Source organism: Desarmillaria tabescens (assembly GCF_030435595.1).
Source record: "Desarmillaria tabescens strain CCBAS 213 chromosome Unknown EV420scaffold_44, whole genome shotgun sequence".
In the NCBI taxonomy this organism is placed as follows: domain Eukaryota; kingdom Fungi; phylum Basidiomycota; class Agaricomycetes; order Agaricales; family Physalacriaceae; genus Desarmillaria; species Desarmillaria tabescens.
Window position 1 is genome coordinate 201,536 of NW_026848343.1, and position 25,699 is coordinate 227,234.

Here is a 25,699-nt window from a genome sequence, read left to right on the forward strand (position 1 = left end):
TACATGTGCCCCAAAGGGGTATTTGCAGTGGCTTGGACACAGCAGGTACCATCAGCACTAGGACTTGGCTGATGGGGTTCATTGCTAGTTAAAGCAGCAGAAATCCCGTGTATGCTGTTGAAGTATTACGATTTCATGCTTTATCTTATCTTATCGGCCTCATCGTAATCCTGCTATGCTAGTTTTCCGGACTTGATCGCATTCACCATGCGGGTCTAGTGTGTTAAACGCACTGTTGCAGACACTTGTAGTATATTTAGCACGACCCAAACTGTATTTAAGTAGCTCGACTGCAGGTCTTAAACCTCAGTCTTGAACTAAAGTTTATTCACCCGATAACTTAGTCTGAACTCACTCTCGCTCAACTAAGCGATAGCTCCCTTGACGCAAACCTGCGGACAACATACAGCGCCTGACCGAAGTGTGAGTCACGCTGAGTTGTTTGATCTTGTTTGTTGTATCGGTCGCTAACAATTAGTTCGAGACTTTCTTACTCTTCATTGACAACCACGTTGACGAACAGTAACGAATGAACCCCATCGAACAATACCTCACCGACCTTTTTGGACTACAGGGCTTTATTGCCGTAGCCTATCTCGCATTCCTATATGGATACGAATACCGACGAAACCAGGAGCCAGTCTCCGAAGAAACTATCCCCATCGAAGCCCCCAACCCTGGAGGCTAGATGACCGCACACACCCCCTCCCAACTATGTTGACAACAGGCCCGACCCAATCATCCACTTCATCTTCATCACAGACGACGAGTGGATCACAGAAGACTCCGACACAAGCGAGTCCAGTGAGTCCGACTCCGAGGTGGAAGGATGGCCCACACAAAGAGGCCCAGTCATTGAAGAAGAAGAGGAGCGAAGAATCTACGAAAGGGGGGTGGACCAGCGTGTTCTCTCTCCCATTACCGAAGAGGAAAGCGAAGGGGAAAGCGAAGGAAGTGATCCCTGGAACGCCCCTTCCCCCTCATCAACAGAAAACTCAGCCGCCAACCCTGGATATGATTCGGACGGACAGCGCCTCTATCAAAGAGGGCTTAGACATCATATGGGAGAAAGAAGAGAGGCTGAAGATGGAACTGGAAGCAGTTCAAATGAAGAAAGCAGCGATACAGAGGAGGACTATGACAGCGACGAGCTCTCAGGGCTGCGCAATAACTGGTCCCCTCCAAGGCTGGACTCCAGAGGAGAAACATGGGGCAATCACTACGCCCGGGATGACTCCTCAGACGATGAAGGCAGCTACCTCAACCTCATCACCCGCCAGAACACCCCGATCATCGTCAACGATCGGGCCAGGGAAGCAACTACCGAGCTCGACAACTGCGGGCCCACATACGATGCTGACGCCAGCTGCGATGTATGCAGACAGCTGCAGGACTACGCCGACGCCTGGCTCATGTACGAAGGAATCGAGGCCCCTGCCTCCGTCATCCCCTACGCAATCTATCCCCTCGCACCAGAACACCCCCACGCAGCCCCCATCCCCTTTGTTGCACCCTGGGTCTGGGACAGACCCCGAAGACCAGACTTTGATCAGGTCATACTCAGGGTCAACGAGTGGGCAAGAATCATTCGAAACTGGAACCGTATCGTCACGGGAAGCACGGAGCCTTTCGAGCGAGTCCGACCCCTCGGACTTAGAAGAAGGCGAAATCTACGAGAACCCTGGAATAGGGCGGACTTCGATCTACAGCAGCAGCATAGGGTCGGAGAGTATGGAGAGGAGGATATTATCCCTGAATTCGTGGAAGGATCTAGCTCGGGAGCCTACTGAGGCAGAGCTGGAAAATATGACATATTTAGAGATGCTACGCTGGACCGAGAAGAAGTTACCACGAGAACTGTCATGGAACAGTTCCCCACAAGGACGGTACTTCCAGAAGGAGAAGGACTCCATGATCGGAGCAGACGTAATCTACAGAGAAACCATGTTCCACACAAATATTTTATGGAACCAAGTACACCCGGATGACCACACGGACCCGGGAGAACGGTATCAGGTACCAGTACCATCGGAAGCATCAAGCGGAAGCACGGTGGACCTGAGCCACCTATCGATCCTCAGGAGGACAGGGTACGTGGACCCTAGCCGATTATTCACAGCCGCAGGCACACCAGGAAGCGCAGGCGCAGCTGCAGCCGCAGTCGCAGCCCCCATGGTTCCAGCACCGGCACCACAAGGCCCCCTATCCCCTCATCACAACCCCGCTTTACGATCCCTACCGAGACCCGCTGGCAATCCCTATCCCCGCAGACCCCGTCCAGCCCCCAAACACGCCACCACCATTCATAGTTGGGGTGGCAAATACGAACCCATGGGGGCAAGTAAAACCGCAACTAGTGGATCCTCCCGAGAAGTTCAAGGGAGAATCCAGCGACGTAGACAGATTCCTCAACCAGTGCGAAGACTACTTCAATGTATTCCCACAGCAATTCACCATGAACGCACACGGGCAAAACCCTAACAGGGTGGTGTTCTGTACATTCAGACTAGTGGATAAAGCACTACACTGGTGGAACCACGCCCGGGACGACTACTATGATGAAACGTGCGGATATCTGAGATATCCAGCATGGCACGTATTCCGACAAATCATCGAAGACCAGTTCCAAACAGACGCTGAGGTAGAACTCAAATTACAGGAGTTCAAACGCATCCGTCAAAACACGTACAAATCGGCCAAAGAGTTTTTCTGGGACTTTGAACGATTAGCGAAAGAATCCGGAAAGCGGCACAATGAGGAATACATGATCGAGATCCTCAAACCCGCCATTCGAAAAAACGTGAAGACCGCCATACACGCAACCGGAACGGCACTACCACGAACTTATGCCGAGTGGAAGTTCCGGGTGGAACAAATGGACTATAACTACCGCGTGGGACTAGCGGAAGATGCAGGGCAGAAGTCAAGGAATGCAGGGCCAGCAAAACAAGGGAACGGGAAAAGCCAGAAGCTCTGGGAATTCCCAGGGTGACAAGAAGACTGGAACAGGCACCACGTACGGGGGCCAAGGCCAACCCATGGAGATAGATCGTCTCCGCAAGGAAGGGCGATGTTTCCGCTGCGGCCACAAGGGCCATCGGAAGCAAGACAACAAGTGCCCCAAAGACGAAAGTACGTGGCTCGTCAAGCACCAGCCCAAGTTCTCGTGCGCCCAAATTCGCGCCATGTACCAGCAAGTATTGAAGGACGAAGAAGGAGAGGCCTCTACATCGAAGATCGAGGAGGTAAAAGACGAGCCGGCGGCATAAGCGACAAACGTGCGTCGGCAAAGGACACAATTTCATTTAGTGGTGCGTCACAGAATCCCGCGGGTCGGACTAATGTACCGCATGTAGTACCTCGAGGCAATGGAACAACTTTCACGCAGTCACAAAATGAAATTACTCAGTCGCATAAGAAGAACGGTGTACAGGGGATTTCCACCGTGCTCGAAGAAGAACCCCATTCAAGATCCTTGGCCACTGGTGCGAAAGCACAAGCGGCGTATGCTGCGCAAGGCGGCAGGAAACTCGGGATCAACATCACTCCGTCGGGGGCAGATGACGGCATGGGGAACAGAGGAAGAGCGGCCGAGCCCAAGGCGAGCAGTGAAGAACCCCACTCAGGGGCGGAATGTATGCGCCAGCCACAAGTGACTGGCTGCCCCCATCGTGGAACAGAGCCGCAAGAGGGAACGCGAATCCCCAGCAAGAAAACCGCTGCCCCGCAAAGAACAGTCCAGACGACCGGGGACCCCATCCCTTCACAGCCCTTTACGGTATGTCTACCCCCTTCGTCACTAACACATAATGGCACCGGGGGCTCGTGTTCCCCGGTGGGCGGGTTGGTGGGACCATTATGTGCACCCCCTATTTGTAATAAAAAGAATGTTGTCATCGAAGAAGTGCCCGATGAGGAAGACGACTACAGTTACCAACAAAGCCTCAAAACACGAGGGGAAGACCCAGTGATCCACACCGCAGAGTACCCAGAAGACTATGAGGTAATGGAGCTGGAAGAGGAATATTACAACGACAAATGGGATCAAGGGTGGCTTAAACCCCATAGCGCCGAATGGGTAAGACGAAAGATGAGACAGGAAAAAACAATGGAAGGGAAGCTCGCTACCCTTCAGATGTGGGTACATCCGAGACGCCTCATCGAGGTAGACGAAGACCTCGTTCTAGACCTCATCGGATCCTCCAAAGAAACGTACAAACAACGAGAACAATGCCTGCAAAATATGGAGAATCTACGTGCCCCCCCGCAATACATTCGAGGAGGAAAAGGAAGAAGCGTTAACATTCGCGTCCAGTTGGAAACCCTAGACACCGCTGATGAGCCTCAAGGCTCTGTACGCTCAGAATTCGCGGATTTTAGCATTATAATAAATGCCTTGTCCACTTAGCGGACTTTCACTAAAGTCAACGATTGCAATCACGGCAATACCCACTCTTACCGCCAACTATCCTTCCCAGCTCGTATTCCGTATCAATATGCGCCACTTCATTAATGCCGCCAGGCACCTGATTGCAGATCTCACGGATTTAGGACCATCATTGATCGCCCAGCACAGCCATCGATGACCTCAGCATCAAGCGTCATTTAGAAGAATGCCGCAGTCAAAGTACCAACTCCACGGCAAAAGACCTAATACCGTGACCTTTCCACTCACTTTACTAAGGCTGTTACAACGCCAAGATAATGCCGCACGCATCTACTTCAGTGTACTACCTTCAGTGTACTTTGCCGCAGCAACACAGCAGCCCAAGAGTCCATATGTCGGGGGAATTCTTTCTGATCACTAAGTCTATACGCGGTAAAACCGTGTGGGTGCTGTTACTTTAGAACTCTGGGAGCACGCGTTTTGTATCATTTCTTACCAATCGATGTACTAAGGACTTACTAAGGACTCGTTTCAAGTATTCTAATTTTATTCCGGACTTGTAGTATAAAAGCTAGTATAGTAGGAGTTGCTAGACGGAAGTTACTGGACACTAGCCATCATCCACGTTATCGACCACCGTTATCGCTTGTACTCGCTAGGAGATAGACAATAACAACATAGTCACTCCAAGTTATACTCTCTGTCACGGCTTTTCTTCTAACGGTATTGGTGTGCGCTCATATTGCGCCAATACATGGAATTTGGTGTCCACAACTCGCTTTTATCTTTTAAATCCGCCAGCATCGCTTCACTTTCACCAGCCAGGATCGTTTTCATCAGTTTTCACCTTCTACGTCACCATCGTTTTACCCAGTTCAGTTCAGGATCGTTACGTCCCCGTGTGGACTCAGATTAGGATCGTTATTGCTGCCAGCAGCATCTGTCACGGAATTTCGGTCGACAGCTTCAGTATAGGATCATCAGTCACGGTATTTGGTATCTTGCCGTCAGTTTCAGTATAGGATAGTCTCCGTGTAGACTCAGGATTAGTATCAGTTTCGTTTTGCCGTCGTTAACCTCAGTATAGTTTCAGTTTCAGTCCAGCCCAGTCCCAGCCATCGTTTCGCCGTCACTAGTTCCCCCTCATATCATCGCCAGCCAGTCTTATCTTCGTTTTACTGCCAGTTTCTCGTTTCTCGACTACAGTCTTCGTCTCTTGTCGTCACGGTATTTGTTATCTTGCCAACGGTATTTCTCTTTGACGGCATTTTCTCTAATTCCGTCAACATTGCCCACGGCTTTTACAAGTTAAATTGCCGTCACTTCATTCACGGTTTGCCGGTATTCCCAGTTATACCGGATTCCGTTCCTTCTCGTCTATCGAGACCCCTTCCGGCTTACAGCCAACGTTTTCTAGTACTCGATCGTTAAGGGTACTACTTCGCTGACTGAAAAGTCGCAGTGTATACTTGCGTTCTTGAGGAATTCATCGCACGGAGGTGCACCGAAACACTCGCACAACAACAAAGCCTTTATTGCCGCTACGCGCCATTTGCCGTGAACTCCTCTAGAGTTTTGGTTTTTGCCGTTGCCACGGAAGTTTAGGCTCATCACCGCCCAGACACGAGCAGTCGATGCCCTGGTCGACAGCGGGTGCACGGGCAGCTGCATAAACCAAGCATTCGTACGAGAACATCAAATGAACACGGTAAAATTACCAAAGGCGCAAGCAGTGTACAATGCTGACGGCAGCAGAAACAAAGGGGGGGACATCACTGAAGTAGTCGAACTTCGAATGACGATTGGAGATCATCATGAAAAAATCGATCTAGCCATGGTTGACCTAGGAAACATACCTTTGTTCCTAGGACACGACTGGCTTAAACGGCACAACCCCATTATAGATTGGAAAACGGGAGCCGTAACCTTAGCCAGGTGTACGTGCCAACAAATACCATTCCTGCTACCGGATGAAGACCCAGAACAACACTGGGGAACAGAGGTGGAAGAGGGAGACACGATTCTCGTAATCAATTTTGAAGAAGCATTTCACGTTCGAGCAATGGGGAGCAAGGCAAACGAGTTGGCCACCAAGGCCAATCAAGCAAAAGAGGCAAAGACGTTCGAAGAAATAGTACCAGAACCGTATCGGGAATACCGGGACATGTTCGCTAAAGAAAATTTCGACGAACTACCACCTCGAAAGCCATGGGACCATGCCATCAAGCTAATCCCTAATGCCAACGCGAGCCTAGACTGTAAAGTCTATCCCCTTAACCCTGTAGAACAAGAAGAGTTGGATAAATTCCTTGACGAAAACCTGGAATCGGGGAGGATTAGACCCTCCAAGTCACCAATGGCATCACCGTTTTTCTTTGTCAAAAAGAAGGACGGAAAGCTTCAACCCGTACAAGATTATCGGAAGCTAAACGAGATGACCATCAAGAACCGATACCCTCTCCCGCTCATCGGGGAGTTAATGGATCAACTCAAGGATGCTAAATACTTCACAAAATTGGATGTACGATGGGGATACAACAACGTAAGGATCAAGGGAGGAGATGAATGGAAAAGCGGCTTTCCGAACGAACCGAGGGTTATTCGAACCAATGGTGATGTTCTTTGGGCTCACCAACTCACCAGCAACATTTCAATGGATGATGAATGACTTGTTCAAAGAGCAAATCGCAAGAGGAGACGTCACCGTGTACTTAGACGATATCCTTATCTGTACCAAGGACAAAGACAGACATCGCAGTATCGTCCTGGGAGGTCCTAGCCATTCTCCAGGGCCAACAATCTATTCCTCAAAGCGGAAAAATGCGAATTCGAGGTGTTGGAAACAGAATACCTCGGAGTGATCATCAGTCAGGGATCGATTCGCATGGACCCCGTCAAGGTCAAAGGAATCACGGAATGGCCTCAATCCACCAAGAAACGAGAACTACAATCGTTTTTGGGGTTCACCAACTTCTACCGAAGATTCATATGGGACTACAGCAAGCACGTACGACCATTGACCCAGCTCACGGGGAAAGCAGAGTGGATGTGGGGAACATCCCAGGAGAACGCTTTCCAAGAAATCAAAAGGAAACTGGCGGAGGAAGTGGTGCTAGCCATACCCAATCGAACGGGAAAATATCATGTAGAAGCTGACACGAGTGAAGGAGCGGTGGGAGCAGTCCTATCTCAGGAACAGGAAGGGAAGTGGAGGCCCGTAGCGTTCCTATCCAAAGCCCTAACGGTTACAGAGCGAAACTATGAGATATACGACAAAGAGCTTCTGGCCATCATGCTAGCTCTCGAAGATTGGAGACATTATCTCATGGGGGCGTATCAGGACTTTGAGATCTGGACAGATCATCAAAATCTCCAATATTTCCAAAAACCCCAGAAACTCAACCGTCGACAAGCTCGATGGGTAACGGAGCTCGCAGAATACCATTTCACTCTTCACCACAAGCCAGGAACGGCAAACAAGAAAGCAGACCTGTTATCCTGAAGGGCAGACCACGATCAAGGAAGCGAGGACAATGCAGAAGTAGTAATCCTGAAGCCAGAAATGTTCCGAGCGCTCATTATGCCCAGCGAAGAAGAAATTCACAAAAAGATATGAACCGCCTTGCGTGATGTAACCCAGTGGGACAAAGGAGTAGAAGCGTCCCTTCACCATCCCAGAGGAATTACCCAACAAGAAGGCCTGATGTACTATGATGGACGGCTATATGTGCCCCAAGATGCCAAACTACGGGGAGAAATCATAGCTATTCACCATGACCATATTACAGCAGGACATCCAGGGGTGGAAAAAACCAAGGAACTTGTTCAGCGCAATTATTGGTGGCCGAAACTGAAGCAGGATGTAGAAAGATATGTAAAAGGATGTGAAGCCTGTCAACGAACGAAGACAAGCACCCAAAAGAGGCGAGCACCCCTACACCCGCATGCAGTGCCCTCTCGACCTTGGGAACATATCACGGTCGATATGATAGGCAAACTACCCGACTCCAACGGGTACAATGCCATACTCATGATCGTAGATCGATTCTCAAAAGAGGTCATTCCCGTACCCTGTTCCACCGAACTAACCTCAGCAGGGTGGGCCAAGATCCTGAGGGATCATGTATGGGCCAAACACAGAATGCCTCAGAAGGTGATCTCCGACCGAGGACCTCAATTTGTATCCAAGTTCATGAAGGAGTTGTACGAAATGCTGCACATACAAGGAAACCCGTCCACGGCGTATCACCCGCAAACAGAAAGAGCAAACCAGGAGATTGAAAAATACCTCCGAATATTCATTAATCACCGGCAGAATGACTGGAGCGAATGGTTACCGCTTGCAGCCTTCCAACACAATAACCGAAAGCACTCGGCAACTGGATATTCTCCTTTCGAAATTAACCACAGACAGAAACCGCACCTAGCACCACTCACGGTAAAAGAAGGGACGAATCCAGCAGCAAGGGAGTTTGTAGCCGACATTCAGAAGGTGCACGAACAGACCGCCAAAGCCTTGGAGAAGGCGGCCGAGACCATGAAACGGCAGTATGACAAGCATCAGCGACCAGCAGTGGAATACCAGCCTGGAGACAAAGTATGGCTGGACTCCACGAACCTACATCTCCCCTGACCAATGAAGAAACTGGGGGACAAACGAGTCGGACCGTTTGAGATACTATCCAAACACGGTGCTTCAGCATATAAACTATGCCTTCCGCCATCCTGGAAAATCCATGACCGGTTCAATGAAACCCTACTCACTCCATACCATCCACCGGAGTTCCCGATCCAAGTACAGCCCACACCTCCACCGCCAGACCTCATAGACGGACAAGAACAATACGAGGTGGAGGAAATTGTAGACAGAAGAGAGAGAGCAAGAGGAAGGGGAAGAAAGCGCGGTACAGGGATCGAATACCTTGTCAAGTGGAAAGGATATCCAAGGGAGGAGAACTCTTGGGTAGATGAACAAGACCTCGACAATGCCCAAGACGCAATCGAAGACTTCGAACAAGTCTCGTTCATCACAAGACCCCCAGCGGAGTGGTGGGAAAATGAAGACGAATCAGACTCCTGGTCCGAACACGAGTCCGTAACCGAGTCAGAAGTCGACCACCCCTTGGTACAGGCGATACAAGAATACCTGGTAAAACCAAATGCACCTTCACTTGTAGGAGCCTACCTCCCAAAACCAAACTACTTCGCAGTCGGGATGACTGCCTTAACAGGGGGGTAATATTACGATTTCGTGCTTTATCTTATCTTATCAGCTCTCTCGTAATCTCGCTATGCCAATTTTCCGGACTTGATCGCATTTCACCACGAGGGTTCAGTACGTTTACCGTACCGTTGCAGACACTTGTAGTATATTTAGCACGACCCAAACTGTATTTAAGTAGCTCGACTGCAGGTCTTAAACCTCAGTCTCGAACTAAAGTTTATTCACCCGATAACTTAGTCTGAACTCACTCTCGCTCAACTAAGCGATAGCTCCCTGCACATAAACCTGCGAGCAACACAAGGCGCCTGACCGAAGTGCAAGTCATGCCTAGTTGTTTGATCTTGTTTGTGTAATCGGTCGCTAACAGGTCTCAAAGGCCTCTACTACACGTAAATGGTATTCTAGACCTAGTTTGAAGTAAAACACATTGTAATTTTGGTATCCTTCAATGAACGAGCCTCTCCCAACCTGTTGAGGCCAGAATTCTTTCAAGCTGGTGGGCGTAAGGGTTGTCCAGGTTGCTAACATGTTGTTGAAGGGTTGCAACAGCCTTCAGGGACCCTTTACAGGAGAGAAGCGGATTGATACACTGACATTGATTCACATCAGTATCACTCATCTCTTCAGCTTCCTCCTCATTACATGCTGTCATCACCTCAACATCCTTCTCAACATTAGTAATGGGGTCAGGCACAGCTGCAGGAGTCGAGGGAGCAGCAAGAATTGAGCCGTAAATCACATTTCTCTGCGTGCGCCAGTCTGCACTTACCCAAAAACAATGTAAACAACAAGGTTCAAACCCACAACAACCCCAAATTCAACACCAAATGTTAACAACTGAGCCATCTGATCTAAATTATTGATTGAGTATGTGGCTATACAGAGGGATTTTCAGGAAAGAGCTATGGGTTATGGGTTATAGCAAAGTTATGGGTTATGGACTCATTTTACCTGCGAACAAGGTCGGTGGATGACAAAACCTATGGGTTACAGCAGAGTATGGGTTACTTCAGAGGCGACTGTACCGTTATATATCCACTCACTATGGCTCACAAGTCACTATAATTCACGCCTTAGCCTCTCGTGTACACGCCCTTCACTTACTGGCTTCATTTTCCCTTCAGTCGGTCATCGTTGCGGGAATTGGGTAGGTACCTCGCATTTTTTCAATATTTCTTTTCATAACGCGGCTCCGGGCATGAAGAATGATCGTACTTGGAACACCGGTCGTAATTCCGACACAATGGAAATGGGGGGCCGCACTTTTTGCGATCATCGGTTTTTCTGGATTTATTGCTCAGGTATTTCCCCTACCTTATTCTGCAACAGGCTCATCCATTCCCAAACGTACAAGGCACTGCTCACGATGGGTCTCCAACGCGAGACGGCAGCCAGGGCCACAACTGCTGTTTATACACGGGTCAGCGCATTTTCTCCGACTAAATTGTGACAGGGTCCTGATCGTTTCAGATCATTTTTGCCGTCATCCTTGAGTACATTTTCTTCGAGTTTACCCCCAACTCGTGGTCAGCCACTGGCATTGCGATCATCGTAACGGCTGCGATATACGTTGCGGTTCGTGTTGGCCGGATTGAAAATGCGTCGTACTAACTATGATGTTTGGCAGTTGTCGAAGCACAAGGACACAAAGGAACCTATTATAGATGAAGCAGAGCCTATAGTGGCGCGTAGAGTGTAGAAGATAATCTGTGCCGACGGCTCGACGTCGAAGAACAACAGCGCTCTACTAATAGCATAAGTATACGGACAATCATATGTACCTCTAATCTAGAGAATTCAGCGGTAGTGGCAAGGTTTCACTTGCACCATCAACCTTCGGTGCCTTCGTATTCTAAATCTTTGCCTGCCTAATGGCGAAGACTACCGACTTATCCGGTAATGTACTGTCGATTTTCTATATCATCTGCGTTTTCTCTCCCGTGCTCCTCTCGTCTCTGCTACCTCGCCATCTACCAGTCCACAACTCTAGTCCCTTCGGCCATGATTGTTGGTGCTCAGGATGAAAGTGCTCCCCTGCTTTCCACCAAGAAAGGCTCAGATGGCTGGCGTTTCTCTCTGCATCAAACCTATGAAAGGAACATCGGTCTCCTTCTCATCACTGCATCACAGTTAGCTTTTTCTATGAGCAATGCCTCCGTCAAGGAGTTGAACAGGCTGGAAAACCCAGTATCCACGCTAGAGGTGAGCATAATGCACTTTAGCCTTTCATTATATTGAATGGCTATGGTACAGTTGGTTGGCGCGCATATGGTGCGTACGTTTGGCCGACCTTGCTTCTGTCTTACTTATGAACTGGCGACCAAGTTCGCCACTTACCTGGGCTGCATACTTGTCATGTTATGGATTGGAGTTCCTAAGCCTTTCATAGGACCAGAAGGTGCTCGTAAATTGCTCGTACTCCGTGGGCTATGCGGGTACAATGGTTTCCCTCTTATCACCGATTAAGCAGTGTTCTCATTCCTTTTACCCGTAGATTTGTAGGCGTCTGCGGTGTTTACTATGCTTTGAAACATTTGTCACTATCGGAAGCTATCGTTCTGTCATTCCTAGCGCCTTTTGCAACAGCTATCTCCGGTTCGATATTTCTGGGGGAAACGTTGTCTGTGGGGCATATCCTAGCTGGCTGTATGTCTTGTGAAGCGCGTCATGAATCCGTTTCTGATAACTGCAGTACTCAATATCTTTGGTGTCATTTGTATCGCACAACCGGTATTCCTGTTTGGACAGTCACCAGACGAGGGGGCCGAAGATCCGGAGTTTCGTTTGTTGGCGGTAGGGTGTGTAAATTATTGTTTTACGGCTACCTGGACCTGAGTTAGTTGATAGCATGTCTTTAGTGGGCGTTATGGGAAGTACAGGCGCTTGTAAGTCATCTTCTGTATTCTCGCAATTGCTCTGTGCTCATGCGGTTCTCGAAGTCACAGCAATCCGTGCCATCGGCTTTCGCGCACATGCACTCCACTCTTTAGCTTCGTATTCATTACAATGTGTCATAGCTGCGAGCATTGGGTAAGAGTTCTAGGTCATTGTTCTCTCCACATCCTCATGGCAGGCAGAATGGTCGTAACTGGTACTCCGGTCGTGATCCCGACACTACCGAAGTGGGGTGTACTGTTTGCGATCCTCGTCTCAACTGGCTTTGCCGGACAGGTATGCCATATCACTAATTCTGAAGCGGCTTGATCATCTTTTTATTGCAAGGTGCTGATTACGATGGGCCTCCAGCGTGAAACAGCAGGGAGGGGAACGACAGCTATCTATACTCAAGTCAGTAAATACCATCCGCCTCGTCTGAAATGATGTTCTAAATCCACTAGATTGTATTCGCCACAATTATCGAACGTATTTTCTTCGACTATAGTCCCAACACATGGTCGGCTATTGGGATCGCGGTCATTATGTCTGCAGCAATCTATGTTGCGGTGTGTCTTTATTACAGCTTTTCACGCTTTCCGGCTAAAAGTTTGGCAGATGTCAAGGCGTCAGGAGAGTCTTAAGGACGAACTTATAATTTACAACGCTCAGAGGGCATCAATATCGGGTACTCGGTAACACGACAGCTAACTGACTGGCATCATCTGAAAGCACTCATAACATTGTCGTATCAAATTCTTAGTACATGGACACTGTATCATTAAAGTAGAAGAATAGAGCAAATGCGTCAAGTTATAATCTTTCCGATTTCTCTGCTGAACCAGATGGCATTCATTCCGAAGCAGTTATATGTTCTTTCAAATCGTCCGGATGGGGAGAAGAATCGTGAGATAACGGGGAAAGCGTAGCCTTTTTACTGAACGGTGTGATTGAAGTTTCAAAGAGTGTCGATATGTCTTCCAGAGAACGACCCTGGTACCAAGTCGTCAGTTGCAAACAGAAATATGATTCGTCCGGGACATACTTTTGTTTCATGGAAGGTGAAAAACACTTGAATAAATGAAGCGACACAGAAAACACCGAATACGAGGTACGTTCTGATGATTATAAGTTGATTTCTGCAATATAGTCGTCATGATGACACAAACTCACTTCCACTGAATGTTTTTGAAAGCCGGAGGAACGAAGAAGGACAAAGCAAAATTCATGATCCAGTTGGTCGCTGAGGTACTACGGTTAGACGGCCCGCGAGAAAGATCTAGTAGAAGAGAAGCACGAACCTGTTGCCAGACCAGACCCCTGTGCTCGCACAGGACGGGGAAATATCTCCGAAACATATATCCAAGAAACCGGTCCCTGTGAGAGAGATAAAAACCCAACAGAACACTCAATCAGAAGATAAAAATACCCAGGTAATTGCAAAAGAAGCCACGAAGAGATAGCTGCATGCAATGACACCCTTGGATGGTGGACCGGAAACAGACCATCGAACATTCGCGTTCCCTTCAACACTATCTACGTAGTGGCCATAGTTGGCGAGTAAGCCAGCTGTTGCAAAAAGGAATGCCGCCATGAGAGCAGAGCCAACGAGGAGGGTCGGTCGACGGCCCCATTTATCAACCCATATGAGAGCTGGAATCGTCATAGCGAAATTGATCACATATTGCTATCCAACAAGGTAAGGAGAGCGCAGGTTAACGGTAGGAAGGACTTACGATTGACGAGGATATCAAATTTGTATTTCCCGTAAGACCAGCCATTTGGAAGACATAAACGACGTAGTACTGGTCAAGGGATGAGAGTGGGTGAGACGAATGAGTAAGAAGTATACCATCATGACGTTCACGCCACATAGCTGGCTGTAAGGATGAAACAGAAGTAAGTAAACGACAATGTGGGATACGGTTGGACCTCCCTCCAGAGTTGACAAGCCATGCCGGCAATAGTTCGGGACAGTAGTTTCTTCTTGAACAAGTCAGTATATCCAATCTCGGCCGACTCCTTTTCAATGCGGAGAGCTTCGCGAATCTCATCTATTTGAAGCTGTACCTCGGCTGAGTCGATGGGCAAATTGTGGATCTTAGCGATGACTTGTTCTGCTTCTTCCATGCGACCGTGGGCCGCGAGCCAGCGACATGACTCGGGACATAAAGGCATGAGAAGACCAAGGAGAGCGCCAGGAATGATTTGTAGGGCCCATGCTGAAACAAAAATCAACACCAGTTCCACAGAGTTCAAGGTTGCTATCACACCCAATCGAAAGGCCCCGACGCCATTTATGAAACTGCAGCCGTAGCTGACATAGAACATCACTAATATCAGGAATATCAATCAGTGAGACCTTGAGGGAGAAATAGAGATCAACGCACCAAGAATACCAATGGTTATCGCAATCTGCTGAGTGCCAACAAGGCGACCACGGATAGCCTAAGAATGGTTTCTGAGTGATGTACCATTTGTAGCAGTTAGAAATGCTCTCACCCTGGGCGATTGTTCCGCAAGGTATACAGGAACTTGACCTGACGTCCATCCAACACAAATACCCTTGATAAATCTCCCAACTACCAGCATAGCAACGTTCTGAGCGGCGCAGCTGAGGATGCACCCGATAGCCCAGCATATTGTTGAAAGTATGATGGACTTCTTGCGCCCAAGACGGTTAGATACGGGACCGGCAATGAGGGCACCGATAAAAGCACCCCCTGGCATAGCCGCCGTTATTCCACCTTGGGTCGTGTCATTGGGATGGTTGAAGTAGTTCAGGTACGAATCGACGCCCAAAAATGCAGAGACGGATGATATGTCTAAGAGAAGACAGATCAACGACGTGGCAGAGAATTCTCAGTCTAATGCATAGTTACCTGTACCAAAAAGAAATCCGCCCAGCGCACTGATGGCCGCGATGGCGTACGGATTATATATCTCGAGCATTTAATACTGATAGCTGAGGCAACAATCGTAAGACAGGACAGATCGGCAGTGACAGACGGGAAAGAAGGAAAATGCTTGAGCATCTATATCGATGGTCCTTTAAAATGCTTTGGCCATCCGAGTCCCGTTCCCAAGACGTAAAGATGGTACCCCGAAGAAGCTCATCGTGGGGTATTGCCGTAGTACTATGACGCCGAATGCTCCAGAGCTCAGTGTCAGAAGGTTGAGGTTCTCTGTGAGAGAACATTCCGGAGATGTTCTCAGCCGCATGAAAGGTAAACAGTTCCGAGAGTCCGAATCCGATCAAAGGAGCAACCTCGGTACGAAGACGCGCGTACCACAGGGCTGAGACCAGTGAGAGTAAACGAAGCTTGATTGGTTCTCTGCTCCACGGAGCCACTGATTGACGTCGCAGCTAGCTAGGAGAACCCAACCGTCTATTTCTTGATGGGAGACGAGAGATCGTCAATCGATGTAGCGAAATTATCCCGCGATGACTGAACAAAGCGACATGGCGGTGATTTGTGCCTCCGGCTTGATACTACAATAGATAGGTTCTAGGTGAGGGTGCGCATTTGCTCACAAATACAACTCCCGAAAGAGAAGACAGGCGATATCCTCGTCAATACTAGAACGTTCGAGTCGCTGTGCATCATCAGAATCCTTTTGGACAAACAGAGAAGGCGCAGTCTTAACCAGGAAGAGGTCATGGAATCGTGATGGCAACGCGCTTCGAGTCTCGTGGCATTCAAACTTTGTACCAACTGGTCTGCCCAGCTGTAAGGGCAATATCGGGTCCCAGATCAGGATAGCGGCGTTCGGCGTCGTGGTCACATAAGCCCTTCCTCGTATCCTCGTATTGACGATTCCCGGTTCTGAGCACGATGGTTTCCACATAGAAGATTGACTTGTGGTGTGATACAGCTAGAATAAATCCCCTTTGTAATATCTATACTCAGTCGGAAGGCCAGAGTGAGGTTGAACCCAACAACGACGGATACTAGGCTAGACAGATTTTCTAGTGCAAGCCAGCTCAAGAAGTTTAGATAGCTCCAGACAGATGTCAAGTGAGCCTTCCATGAGGCACAGTAGGCTAGGCCGGACACAATGAGATGACACAATAAGCCGGCTTGACTTACAATAAGTATGTCATGGTGGGAAGAGGTCAAATTCGGTAGTTTCGGCCCGACTTTCTTCAACTTCAATCTGTATACTATCGGATTATCCATCCCATCTGGATTCACTACCTATCGAGGAATTCTTTGGTGATTCCCAGGACATGACTATCTTGTTTTACATGTTTATATGCCGATAATATCAATATACTACTGCTACTAGATATCCAAGTCCATTGTAATGTCAGTGTCAGATTCTCTCGATGTAGTAAAATTGCGCCGGCCATCAAGATGGTTTTCATCTAATCCGAATCCTTCGATCTGTCTCTCCCTCGCTCATCACATCTGACCGGTTGACATGCATGGAGGATGATACGTTCAACCTCATCCCATCGTTCCCCACCACTGATCACTGCAAGGAACGGGAAAAGGCTATCTAAATACCTCGCAACAGATGCTGGCCGTCCGACCGGTATGCCAGGCGACGAAAATACGCGTAGCCTGTGTCGGAGAACTTGACGAGGCAGAAGCGCATCATTGTCGGGAAATGCAATGGGTATGGTAAGACACGTGAGCTGACGGCAGTGCGTTGCTAGCTCCAGCAAAACGTCGGACGGGAGAGGTACCGCCAACTGAGGGATGCAGATATTTTCGACACCCTTCCATGCTGTAGCAAACTTCTTTTCGACCGTGCCCTGATCCAAAGCTAGGTTACCGGAATAATAAAGTGTCTTTAACAGTCTTAGCCCATAAAGCGGCTCAAAGACGAGTCGCGAAGACTCCCAGTGCTCTTGACTGATCGACCAGTATGGATACGTCAACGAAAGCTCGCGCAGGCTCAGGTTGAATCGTTCGAAAAGTCCGACGTGGAAATCCAGCATGACCTCGCATGCGTAATGATAACTTTGGTTGGAGGAGTTGTCGATGAATGTGAAAGATTCAAGGATATCTGGCGCGATAAGTCTGAGTACACGACTCATAGACGCTATGGGTCCGGTGACGTGCAAAATCTTGAGGGAGGAAAAGCCATCTCGGTCGTCGTGAGGTAAGATGTGTGGGGCAAAGACGAACTGGAGGTGCTCAAGGGATTCAGAGGAGGAGAGCTCCTCGAGGAAGGAGTAAGTTACGGGGTGGGAAGTGATTTTTAGGCAACGGAGGCCTTTTACGGTGAAGAAAGTAGCGGGACAGGCCCGGTCGATACAGCTCGGAACTGTATTATAACCAGCGTGCGTTGCCAGCGGACAAGAGATGATAAACGTATCTCGTCCGGCAACAGCGGTCCGCACAGATGTCGCGACAATATCATCATCAGGGTTGGGTTCCAAAGTGATTTCGACTTCTCGCAAATCGGGGCTTGAGAGTAGAAAGAGAATATGAGGTTCTGCAGCGAAGGATTGATCGACTTCCAAGCGCTTCAAGTTGGCGAATAGGAGAGCCGGGAACTGGGCGATGAGACGCAGGTAGATTGATGGATGGTCTTTGGCACGAGAAGATGCATCGAGCGTCAATGACCGAATGCGTTCAGCATACTTCTTGAACCGGTTCCATACCGGCTCTGGTACATCTCTTGGAATAGTCTGCCAACATTGTGACGTGCGTTAGACATTTACAAGATACTCAAAGACGGTGCTTACCCAAATGCTTCCATCGTGTGGCCCGGAAGCACCCACATTGAGGACGCGTAATAATGGATTGAAGCCATAGATATGTCTCCAGAGTCGGTCAAGAGCCGTCTCGGATACGGAAGTGCTGACTGTTGCCAACGAGACCAGGGGGTGAACTGTGGCTCCGTCAGGCAACGACTGGATGCCAGCACTCCAAAGATTGTCACAGATTACGCTCAGAAGATCTTGATTATAGAGGACAGCTTTCTCGGAGGAACGAACACTAGAGTCCATGCTAGAAATACGGGTTTTTCAGAATGTATGGCTGGCCTTATAAACTAGATACCAGCGCTTAACTTTAGCGCCACTAAAACGAAGCAAAGTTTAAGTGAAGGGAGGATCCGCGAAAGGAGAAATTCGGCACGGGCGGTGACGCATTTACACGATGCTATTCAGCACTAGAAAATAATTAAAGAGCGACTTATCATGGAATATTCGAAACACAATGTCTTCATAGCACAGGAGAGGCACTGGTGGCCCCGTTTGCATTTTCAGAATGAGCGTCGTCGGCGGTGGTCAATGAAACCAGAAAGAAACGTTGATATCCCGATTTAGATTAGTCTTTGTCCCACAAGACTTCTCTCGAAGATCAAGCTTTCCACGTTTTCGCGTTTTGAGTGAGAAAATTGTGCTGCTTTCCTTGTACTGCGGCGCATGGGGTTGTCCTATGACTTGGGTGTATGCATGTGAGTGCTTACAATTACTCACGCATCTCTATGCAATCACCTGGTACCTCTGTTCCTTGCTTTCTACCGAGTACGAGGGTGCAATCCTTTCGGAATCTTCGAGAAGGCGGCCGATCGCGAGAAAAGCCTTCACACTTCAGTCAGCTGAATGGTCTGCGTCCTCGATGGTTTGATTACGAGTGCACACGGATGTTTCTTTACAAGAGACGGCGATAATAGTAAGAAGCACTCAGCATCCTCCGCGGGTTTTTTGAATTATACCTCATATAGACATAGTCATGTGACCATATAACGCGCTTCTAAGCCTGCTGTTGAATCCGACTCGACTTAGTGTTGTCACTTATGTTTAACAATAATTTGTGATATTCCACACGGCTAACACACGCACCATTCGGACCTACTCGGACTAGGCATATTTAAGCATGAGATTAGAGAAATATCACATGATTTTTACGTGACCGTGGTTGAGTTAAAACTTAAAAGACTTCACTTTTCTTGAAACTATCAACATCAACGCGCCTCAGACACTGTTTCTGCTGTATCATCTATCCAGAATATTTGATTGAGACTATACGTCTCAATAATGCTCGTTTGCTACTGAACTCAGCACTTGCCATCGTGTCTTCCCTTTCCTTCTCATACACCATGAAAAATCGCGTTCTTTCTCCCGGTGAGAGCGTCCTATACAACCAAGACCTCTTAACCATTATTTGCGATGACTTATGGACTCCCCCTGTCCAAAAATTACATCCAGCTGGAACCCATATCCATCCTCTGGTTGCATTGGCTTCCACCTGCTCTGCGGTATCCGAGATGGCGCTCAACCGTCTCTGGGAGTATATCGATGGTCTCAATCCTTTATTTGATGTTTTTAAATACTCCTCATATGCAGGTACTGCCGATCCGCCTGGGATCTACCGGGTACGCAGTTTTTCGCCTAAGGAAGAATGCTAACCCGAGCTCGTTTCCAGGTGATTCCGGAAAAACGACCCAAGAAGAGTGGGAGAGGTTAGCGCTACATGCGCAGCGGGTCAAATCCTTGACTCTTAGTGCTTCTTTGCTTCCGGCAGTTCACCCGACCACATACCTTCGTATCGTGGCGCAGTTCCCGAATGTACCAATATTCCCCAACCTCAACAGCATCACAGTGGACGAATCTATTGCCGCAGAACCTCGCATTTTATTCCTGCTACCTAGCCCCAAGTTGCAAAAGGTCGAACTCTCTGTAGGGCTTGACGCAGACAACCCCACCGTGTTTACCGCAGTGAACGCCGCCATTACAGGGCGAAAAACATTCATCGTCTCCTGTCCAACCATAGCGACAATGAGTCATCCCGTTGATGTGACAGCTCCATGCGATGCTGCCCTCTTTACTGGCAAGAGCCTGCGTTTGAAAATTCTAAATTATAGGGTCGTAGATGCCTTCCTTGAAGAACTGTCATCCTCCGAGTCCCTCGAGCACCTCCAAATCACCTTCTCTCCCTGGTGGCGCAAGGACATACGAGCTGGGTTTCGTTCCTTGAAATCCTTTCACGTCACTGGCCCGGTAGCATCAATGAACCGCGTCCTCAGACTCATCGTACCGGGCAAACTAGAGTCCTTCACCCTCATCGACAACACCTCCGGCCAAGGCTACCAGTCCACTTCTCAGGCCATGCGTGTTTTCCACCGCGATCTTCTCGCCCGCTTCGGTTCGAGTATGCGCGAGCTGTCGTTGACATATCCTAGTTGGTCTATTGAACGGGTTGACTGGAATATCTCTCAAGAGGTCTTTGAGCCTTTTTTTGGGCTAACGTCGCTCAAAAAGCTTCATTACACTGGTGAAATTGCGTTGGATCGGGATTTATTCCACGAGAGGCTCGTTACAGCATGGCCAGATATTGAAATGCTCAACATCCCTCGCATTGTGGGGCCGGCTCTCCCGTTCGATGTGTTACCCGTGATAGCCTTGAATTTCCCCAGACTGACACATCTCACTCTGCCTGTTTCGTTTCCCGAGAGTTATGTGGCGCCGCATGATCAGATTCTCCAGCACGGGTTGCGCACACTCGCATCGCCTGATGCCTCAGTCGGGCGACATGCATGTGTTGCTAGATACCTGGATCGTATCTTCCCGTTCCTTACGAGGGTAGAAGGTGGTGAAGGATGGGATCAAGTTGAGCGGATCATCTTGGATGCCTGCCAACCGATTAGACGTGATCATCAGGGTAGACAAGGAGGAGTTTCCAGCTGAATCTGACATGAGGAGAAGGTCGTAACAAGTCGTGGCGGTTCTATTTCATAGGTGAATTTACCCTACATCTTCTCATACATCACATAGAAACCTTGATACATTTTGCTGGTAGGTAGGTAGCATTACACGGCTGTGAACCCTCGGCCTACTTATGTACATTTGAATTCATTGGGAACTGCATCTTTAGCGGTGGTGGAGGGGGATGGAAAGGCATGCACTGGACGGCGTATAATATGGAGAGGAGGTGGTGGCATTAGCAGCTGAGGCGCATGGAGATTTGGAGTAATGGAGGTCTAGGGAAGGTAGTCTCATACTCTGAGTCTTCCTACAGCGATATCTAGCTATTCTTCCAGGGCGACTTTACGCTTGTATATGATTGATACTAAGATCAAATAACTTGCACCGGACGCATTTAATTTATCTGCCTTTCCAATTCTGGGAATGTTTAGAACAATAGGGCCATAAACGAGGGCGTTCTATGCTTTCATCTTCGCTTAATCATGAATCGCCCGTACTTCTGAGCGATCAGGAGAAGGTGATTAGATGAGTGAGATTTCTGCCAGGGAAATTGGCGACGTACCGGTCTATCTCAGTGCTTCGTCATCCCTACTCCATACGAAGTAATGTTTCCGTGCGCCGATAGCTATTGCAGAGAAGGAAAATATGACGTGAGTCTATGGATTACTGCAATGACAACGGTTGTTTACGGATCGCATGATTTCCCAAGCAGACCCCACGGGTACTTTGTTTGATGGCAGGGGCCAGGAGAGCATGCTGAAATACTCCCGTAGCACAGTGACCCCTCCTCTCCAGCATTGGAAACCATAAACATAGTTGAATCGTTCGCGGAGTGGAAGATACCTCGGAAATGAAGTACGTGAGAGACTTTTAATATCGGGGAAACCCCAAGGCGTCATTTCAACTACTTATCAGTGAAAGGTTCTTTTAATGATCGGCTCGGGTTGAACTAACCTGAAATATACCTTTGATTCGCAGATGCTTCGGGGCTGAACGTTGAACCTGACAATAGGTTTGAATGGTGAGCATGGAGACATTCGCCTCCATTCCATTCATTCAGTTATTCCGTAGTACATCACCGGCTAGAAGCATTCAAATATCGTTGGTTTCGGATATGGTGAAGGCTGCGGCGTGCTAGTCCCTATGTGCGAATCAATATGAAGTGAATAGTTGCAAAGCACCTACGCTTCAGGCCCAGGGAGACACAGAGCATTTGATGTTCAGGCGAGAATGGTCGCACTGAAGCTACGAATAGCTTTCGAATTGGACACCGAGTTAAATTCAGAAAGCATCTCGCGAGAATCCAGGGTTCAGATATCATCTCACAGGCACATTATTGAGCTGCATGGATAAAACAGGACTCGGCCATTCCAGCTTAAGTTCGGAATGCCAATGGGCCGTTAGACGTACAAATCGGTGAAATTATGTCGTGATAGTCGCTGAGTGCACATGTGTTTTGAAATGAATAGGTGCTAAGAGAGTGAGGCTTGCATTGGTAAGGAAATCTTACTATATCTTGAGGAATCTCTAAATTCAGTTCGTAAGCAATAAATTGAGGAGAGGAAAGAAAATGCTGGAAAGTACAAAAGTACAGTCAAATCCATTTCCAATATCGCGGCAACGCTGACGTCTGAAAGTTCCTCCGGTTGTCTGCATAGATATTTTGTTGATTTCCCTTGGCATTATATGATTTCGATCGTTGATTCACTGGTCTCTGCACAGTGTATAAGCCTCGGAATGAATAATCCTTGTCTCCCAGTCACCTCGACACTCTGCCATGATATGGCCCTCCTCCTCCAACTACACATTCACCGAAATATACTGTTATTTTATCCATTATTTCAGACTGCTTCTCGTCACTGATGTGAGAGACGGCAGGGCGTAATACGCTGAAGACGCCGACGAAGTCGAAGAATAGCGTTGACTACCAAATCGGGACTTTCTGCCGAAATCATGGTCCCTGCAGGTTAACGCTTGCAAGTTGCTCTTCCATCTCGCGCTTTATTTTTCTGGCGGCCGACACTTTGTGACAGATAAAATTCAATGGGCTTTTGCGCGGGATCCCGCTCTTTTCAACGTGCCTGGTATGCTTTCATCTGTCTTTCTTTCTCAGCTAGGTCTCGTCGATCGTCGATGCGGGGGGGGGGGGAAGTGTGCGGGATATCTCAATTGCTCGCCACGTGTTACAGCTGTTACACCCAAAGCTTTATACATTTGCTGGAAAAACGTCTAGTATTGAGCCGAAAATAGAAGAACGACTGCATTTTCGCGAGATCAAATAATTCAGGAAGATAGGATGAAACAGATATGCAAGTTTAGAGAAAGGAATGTATAGACTTGAGATATCCGAGAGACACAGAAAGTGATGAATCGTGAGGTAGAGTTGTTCAGTGGCGGCGTGGCATTACGGATTGCCCCTCTTCCTGTATCAGAACTTCCGGAATAGGCTGGTTCTCCTTTCCATCAGCGTCGTCCCCGAAGATTCCCTTGATAGGTTTACCGAGCGTACAGGTGACAGTTCCCAAGGGGTAGGGGCCGTCGTACAACGGTATGTAGTCGAGAGAACATATGATAGTGACCGCAGGAGATGCTTTGCTCTTGAGTCCTTGCCTGCTCGATGAATCATGGAGTAGCAATTCCTCTTCGTTCATAAAGCGAGATGCGAGAAGGTGCCGAAGCGGAGAGGGAGGGAGGCAGACAATACGGCGGAACTCAAATGGCGACCGGCGTCGCCCGGGGTACATTTGACGGAAAAGAAACCTGTAGCGCATGACGGGCGTGGTGTAGAGGTCCGGAGATTGTCTTGGCTTTCCGCTTGCTGATATAAAATCAACAAGATATTGAGCCTAAAGGTCGTTCAAATCAGGGTCAAGTTGAGTGCAGATGAGTGACGCACCTCGCTGTAGGGCACCGTCCTTTCTTTACTTCTCTGAACAAAGAAGGTCCCGGATATGGAGCAACAGAGGTAGTAGAACAGAACGACGACGAGGTATAGGGCGACGATACAACCGATGATGATGCCGACCATGACTGAAGGGCGTGATTGAGGAGCGTGAGGTGCTGAGCGAGCGACTGGAGACATATAGCTATCGTAGAAAAAAGCGTAAAAGAGTGACTGTAAAACGAGCGAGATGAATAGAAAATATTGAGCAGGTGCCAGATGATGGTTGAGGAAAGATAAAGTTGCCAGTGGACCAAGTTGATGTCAGCCTCTGTATGTAACCGGCCCGGTGCCAAACGTTCACACGTCGGCGCAGAGTTTACCGCTGTCAGCAATCTTTCCTTCCAACCACCATGGGCCTCACTCTCGAACTTGGAACTCCCGTCAACACTGCCCTTTTCCTCTTCATATTATACTCCGTCCAGCGCATCGTCTTTCCTTCCCCCTCCACCGCTGCTAAAGGTGCTGTTCCCAATGAATTCAAAGGCGGCTACTCGTGGATGCCGAAGTACCATCCGCCAACCGTGATTTTCGAAAACTTCACGCCAAAGACGCTGCAACCTTTCAATGGCAAAGACAACGAAAGGATTCTGCTGGCGATCAATGGAATCGTTTTCGATGTTACCGCCGGAAGGAGTTTTTATGGCCCTGGTACGTCAGTTGCTAAATCAGTAGCGTATTATGTCTGACAGAAGTTTTTAGGCGGTATGTATGGAAATTTTGCCGGACGCGATGCGTCAAGGGGAATGGCGAAGCAGTCGTTTGATGTCGGTATGTAGTCATTGTCCTTGTTATGATTCCCGATACTAATTACTTTTGCAGAGATGCTTACACCCATTGATCAACCTCTGGACAAGCTCGAAGATCTAAAACAGGACGAAATGTACGTTCCTCGCTGTCATTATAACTGCAAACCTGTTAACTTTTGAACAGCGATAACATGAAAGGCTGGATCGACCATTTTTCGAACAAGTATATCATTTGTGGCAAGCTCGTAGAGAACGACGCTGCCTAAATGCTTCTGCTCTTTTGCATATATTACATCTACGATTGTACTAACACCGCCAATATTGAAGTTGCTTTCTTGCACACTAACGACGACGCTTACGAAGTCCTTGACGTCGATACCGTAGTATCGGAAGAACTGCGATACGCATCCAACACTTTTCGATACCTCCCAAGTGTCCACTCCAACACCTTGTTAGCATTGATACACGCAGAAACATTTCGGATTGATATGACTTGCTCACCGCTCACCACCCTGATGCTTACAAGGGTCACTCTGCTGGATTGCCGGTGCCTGATCCTCACTCTTAGGTACCTCTTCAGTCTGTCTGTACGTCTCTTGCCTCCAAGAATCCGTGAATTTGCGGCGACGTCGTGCTCCGTCTTGATGTATGAAGCATATTTCTGGAGTCCAGGGTTTGCGTCCCGGTCGGAAAACTTATCCCGATGTGCCTGCTTTACTAAAGCACCCTGATTCATGTGCATTGCAAGGCTCTCACGTCTCCTTCCATCTTCTCACGTACTTGCCAATCGAAGCCTTGTGTTCAGTGGTATATTAGTTCCCATTCGGCGTTGTGTGCATGTGAAAGCGGGCAAAAA

General features: G+C 48.4%; 8 protein-coding genes across 8 annotated transcripts; 4 read left to right on the top strand and 4 right to left on the bottom strand.

The window, feature by feature from the left end:
* Positions 1-10,907: 10,907 nt before the first annotated feature.
* Positions 10,908-11,453, top strand: EV420DRAFT_874539 (uncharacterized protein). Its single transcript, XM_060483830.1, has 3 exons — positions 10,908-11,031; positions 11,082-11,186; positions 11,239-11,453. The coding sequence occupies exons 1-3, from the start codon at positions 10,978-10,980 to the stop codon at positions 11,308-11,310; spliced, it is 231 nt and encodes a 76-aa protein (XP_060326144.1). The 5' UTR covers positions 10,908-10,977; the 3' UTR covers positions 11,311-11,453.
* Position 11,454: 1 nt separating this feature from the next.
* On the top strand, positions 11,455-13,261 carry EV420DRAFT_874494 (uncharacterized protein). Its single transcript, XM_060483829.1, has 11 exons — positions 11,455-11,813; positions 11,865-11,882; positions 11,937-12,046; positions 12,106-12,257; positions 12,304-12,409; positions 12,459-12,496; positions 12,551-12,641; positions 12,689-12,782; positions 12,834-12,899; positions 12,950-13,054; positions 13,104-13,261. The coding sequence occupies exons 1-11, from the start codon at positions 11,511-11,513 to the stop codon at positions 13,182-13,184; spliced, it is 1,164 nt and encodes a 387-aa protein (XP_060326145.1). The 5' UTR covers positions 11,455-11,510; the 3' UTR covers positions 13,185-13,261.
* EV420DRAFT_874414 (general substrate transporter) lies at positions 12,934-15,530 on the bottom strand. Its single transcript, XM_060483828.1, has 11 exons — positions 15,368-15,530; positions 14,988-15,310; positions 14,876-14,933; positions 14,418-14,818; positions 14,338-14,361; positions 14,222-14,290; positions 13,915-14,172; positions 13,787-13,862; positions 13,659-13,728; positions 13,531-13,603; positions 12,934-13,478 (listed from the first exon to the last, which is right to left on the bottom strand). Exons 1-11 carry the CDS (start codon positions 15,435-15,437, stop codon positions 13,338-13,340), a joined length of 1,563 nt encoding a protein of 520 aa, XP_060326146.1. The 5' UTR covers positions 15,438-15,530; the 3' UTR covers positions 12,934-13,337.
* A 445-nt stretch (positions 15,531-15,975) lies between these two features.
* Positions 15,976-16,760, bottom strand: EV420DRAFT_874359 (uncharacterized protein). The gene has a single exon (XM_060483827.1). The coding sequence runs from the start codon at positions 16,664-16,666 to the stop codon at positions 16,268-16,270; it is 399 nt and encodes a 132-aa protein (XP_060326147.1). The 5' UTR covers positions 16,667-16,760; the 3' UTR covers positions 15,976-16,267.
* Positions 16,761-18,713, bottom strand: EV420DRAFT_874625 (uncharacterized protein). The gene is made up of 2 exons (XM_060483831.1): positions 18,187-18,713; positions 16,761-18,129 (listed from the first exon to the last, which is right to left on the bottom strand). Exons 1-2 carry the CDS (start codon positions 18,448-18,450, stop codon positions 16,855-16,857), a joined length of 1,539 nt encoding a protein of 512 aa, XP_060326148.1. The 5' UTR covers positions 18,451-18,713; the 3' UTR covers positions 16,761-16,854.
* An 834-nt stretch (positions 18,714-19,547) lies between these two features.
* EV420DRAFT_1647758 (uncharacterized protein) lies at positions 19,548-21,135 on the top strand (the record flags this gene model as incomplete). The annotated part of the gene is made up of 3 exons (XM_060478074.1): positions 19,548-19,823; positions 19,874-19,910; positions 19,973-21,135. The coding sequence occupies 3 exons, from the start codon at positions 19,548-19,550 to the stop codon at positions 21,133-21,135; spliced, it is 1,476 nt and encodes a 491-aa protein (XP_060326149.1).
* Positions 21,136-23,540: 2,405 nt separating this feature from the next.
* EV420DRAFT_1647759 (uncharacterized protein) lies at positions 23,541-24,235 on the bottom strand (the record flags this gene model as incomplete). The annotated part of the gene is made up of 2 exons (XM_060478075.1): positions 23,541-23,999; positions 24,050-24,235. The coding sequence occupies 2 exons, from the start codon at positions 24,233-24,235 to the stop codon at positions 23,541-23,543; spliced, it is 645 nt and encodes a 214-aa protein (XP_060326150.1).
* Positions 24,236-24,422: 187 nt separating this feature from the next.
* Positions 24,423-25,262, top strand: EV420DRAFT_1568722 (cytochrome b5-like heme/steroid binding domain-containing protein). The gene is made up of 4 exons (XM_060474182.1): positions 24,423-24,745; positions 24,797-24,865; positions 24,917-24,977; positions 25,028-25,262. Exons 1-4 carry the CDS (start codon positions 24,448-24,450, stop codon positions 25,107-25,109), a joined length of 510 nt encoding a protein of 169 aa, XP_060326151.1. The 5' UTR covers positions 24,423-24,447; the 3' UTR covers positions 25,110-25,262.
* Positions 25,263-25,699: the final 437 nt, after the last annotated feature.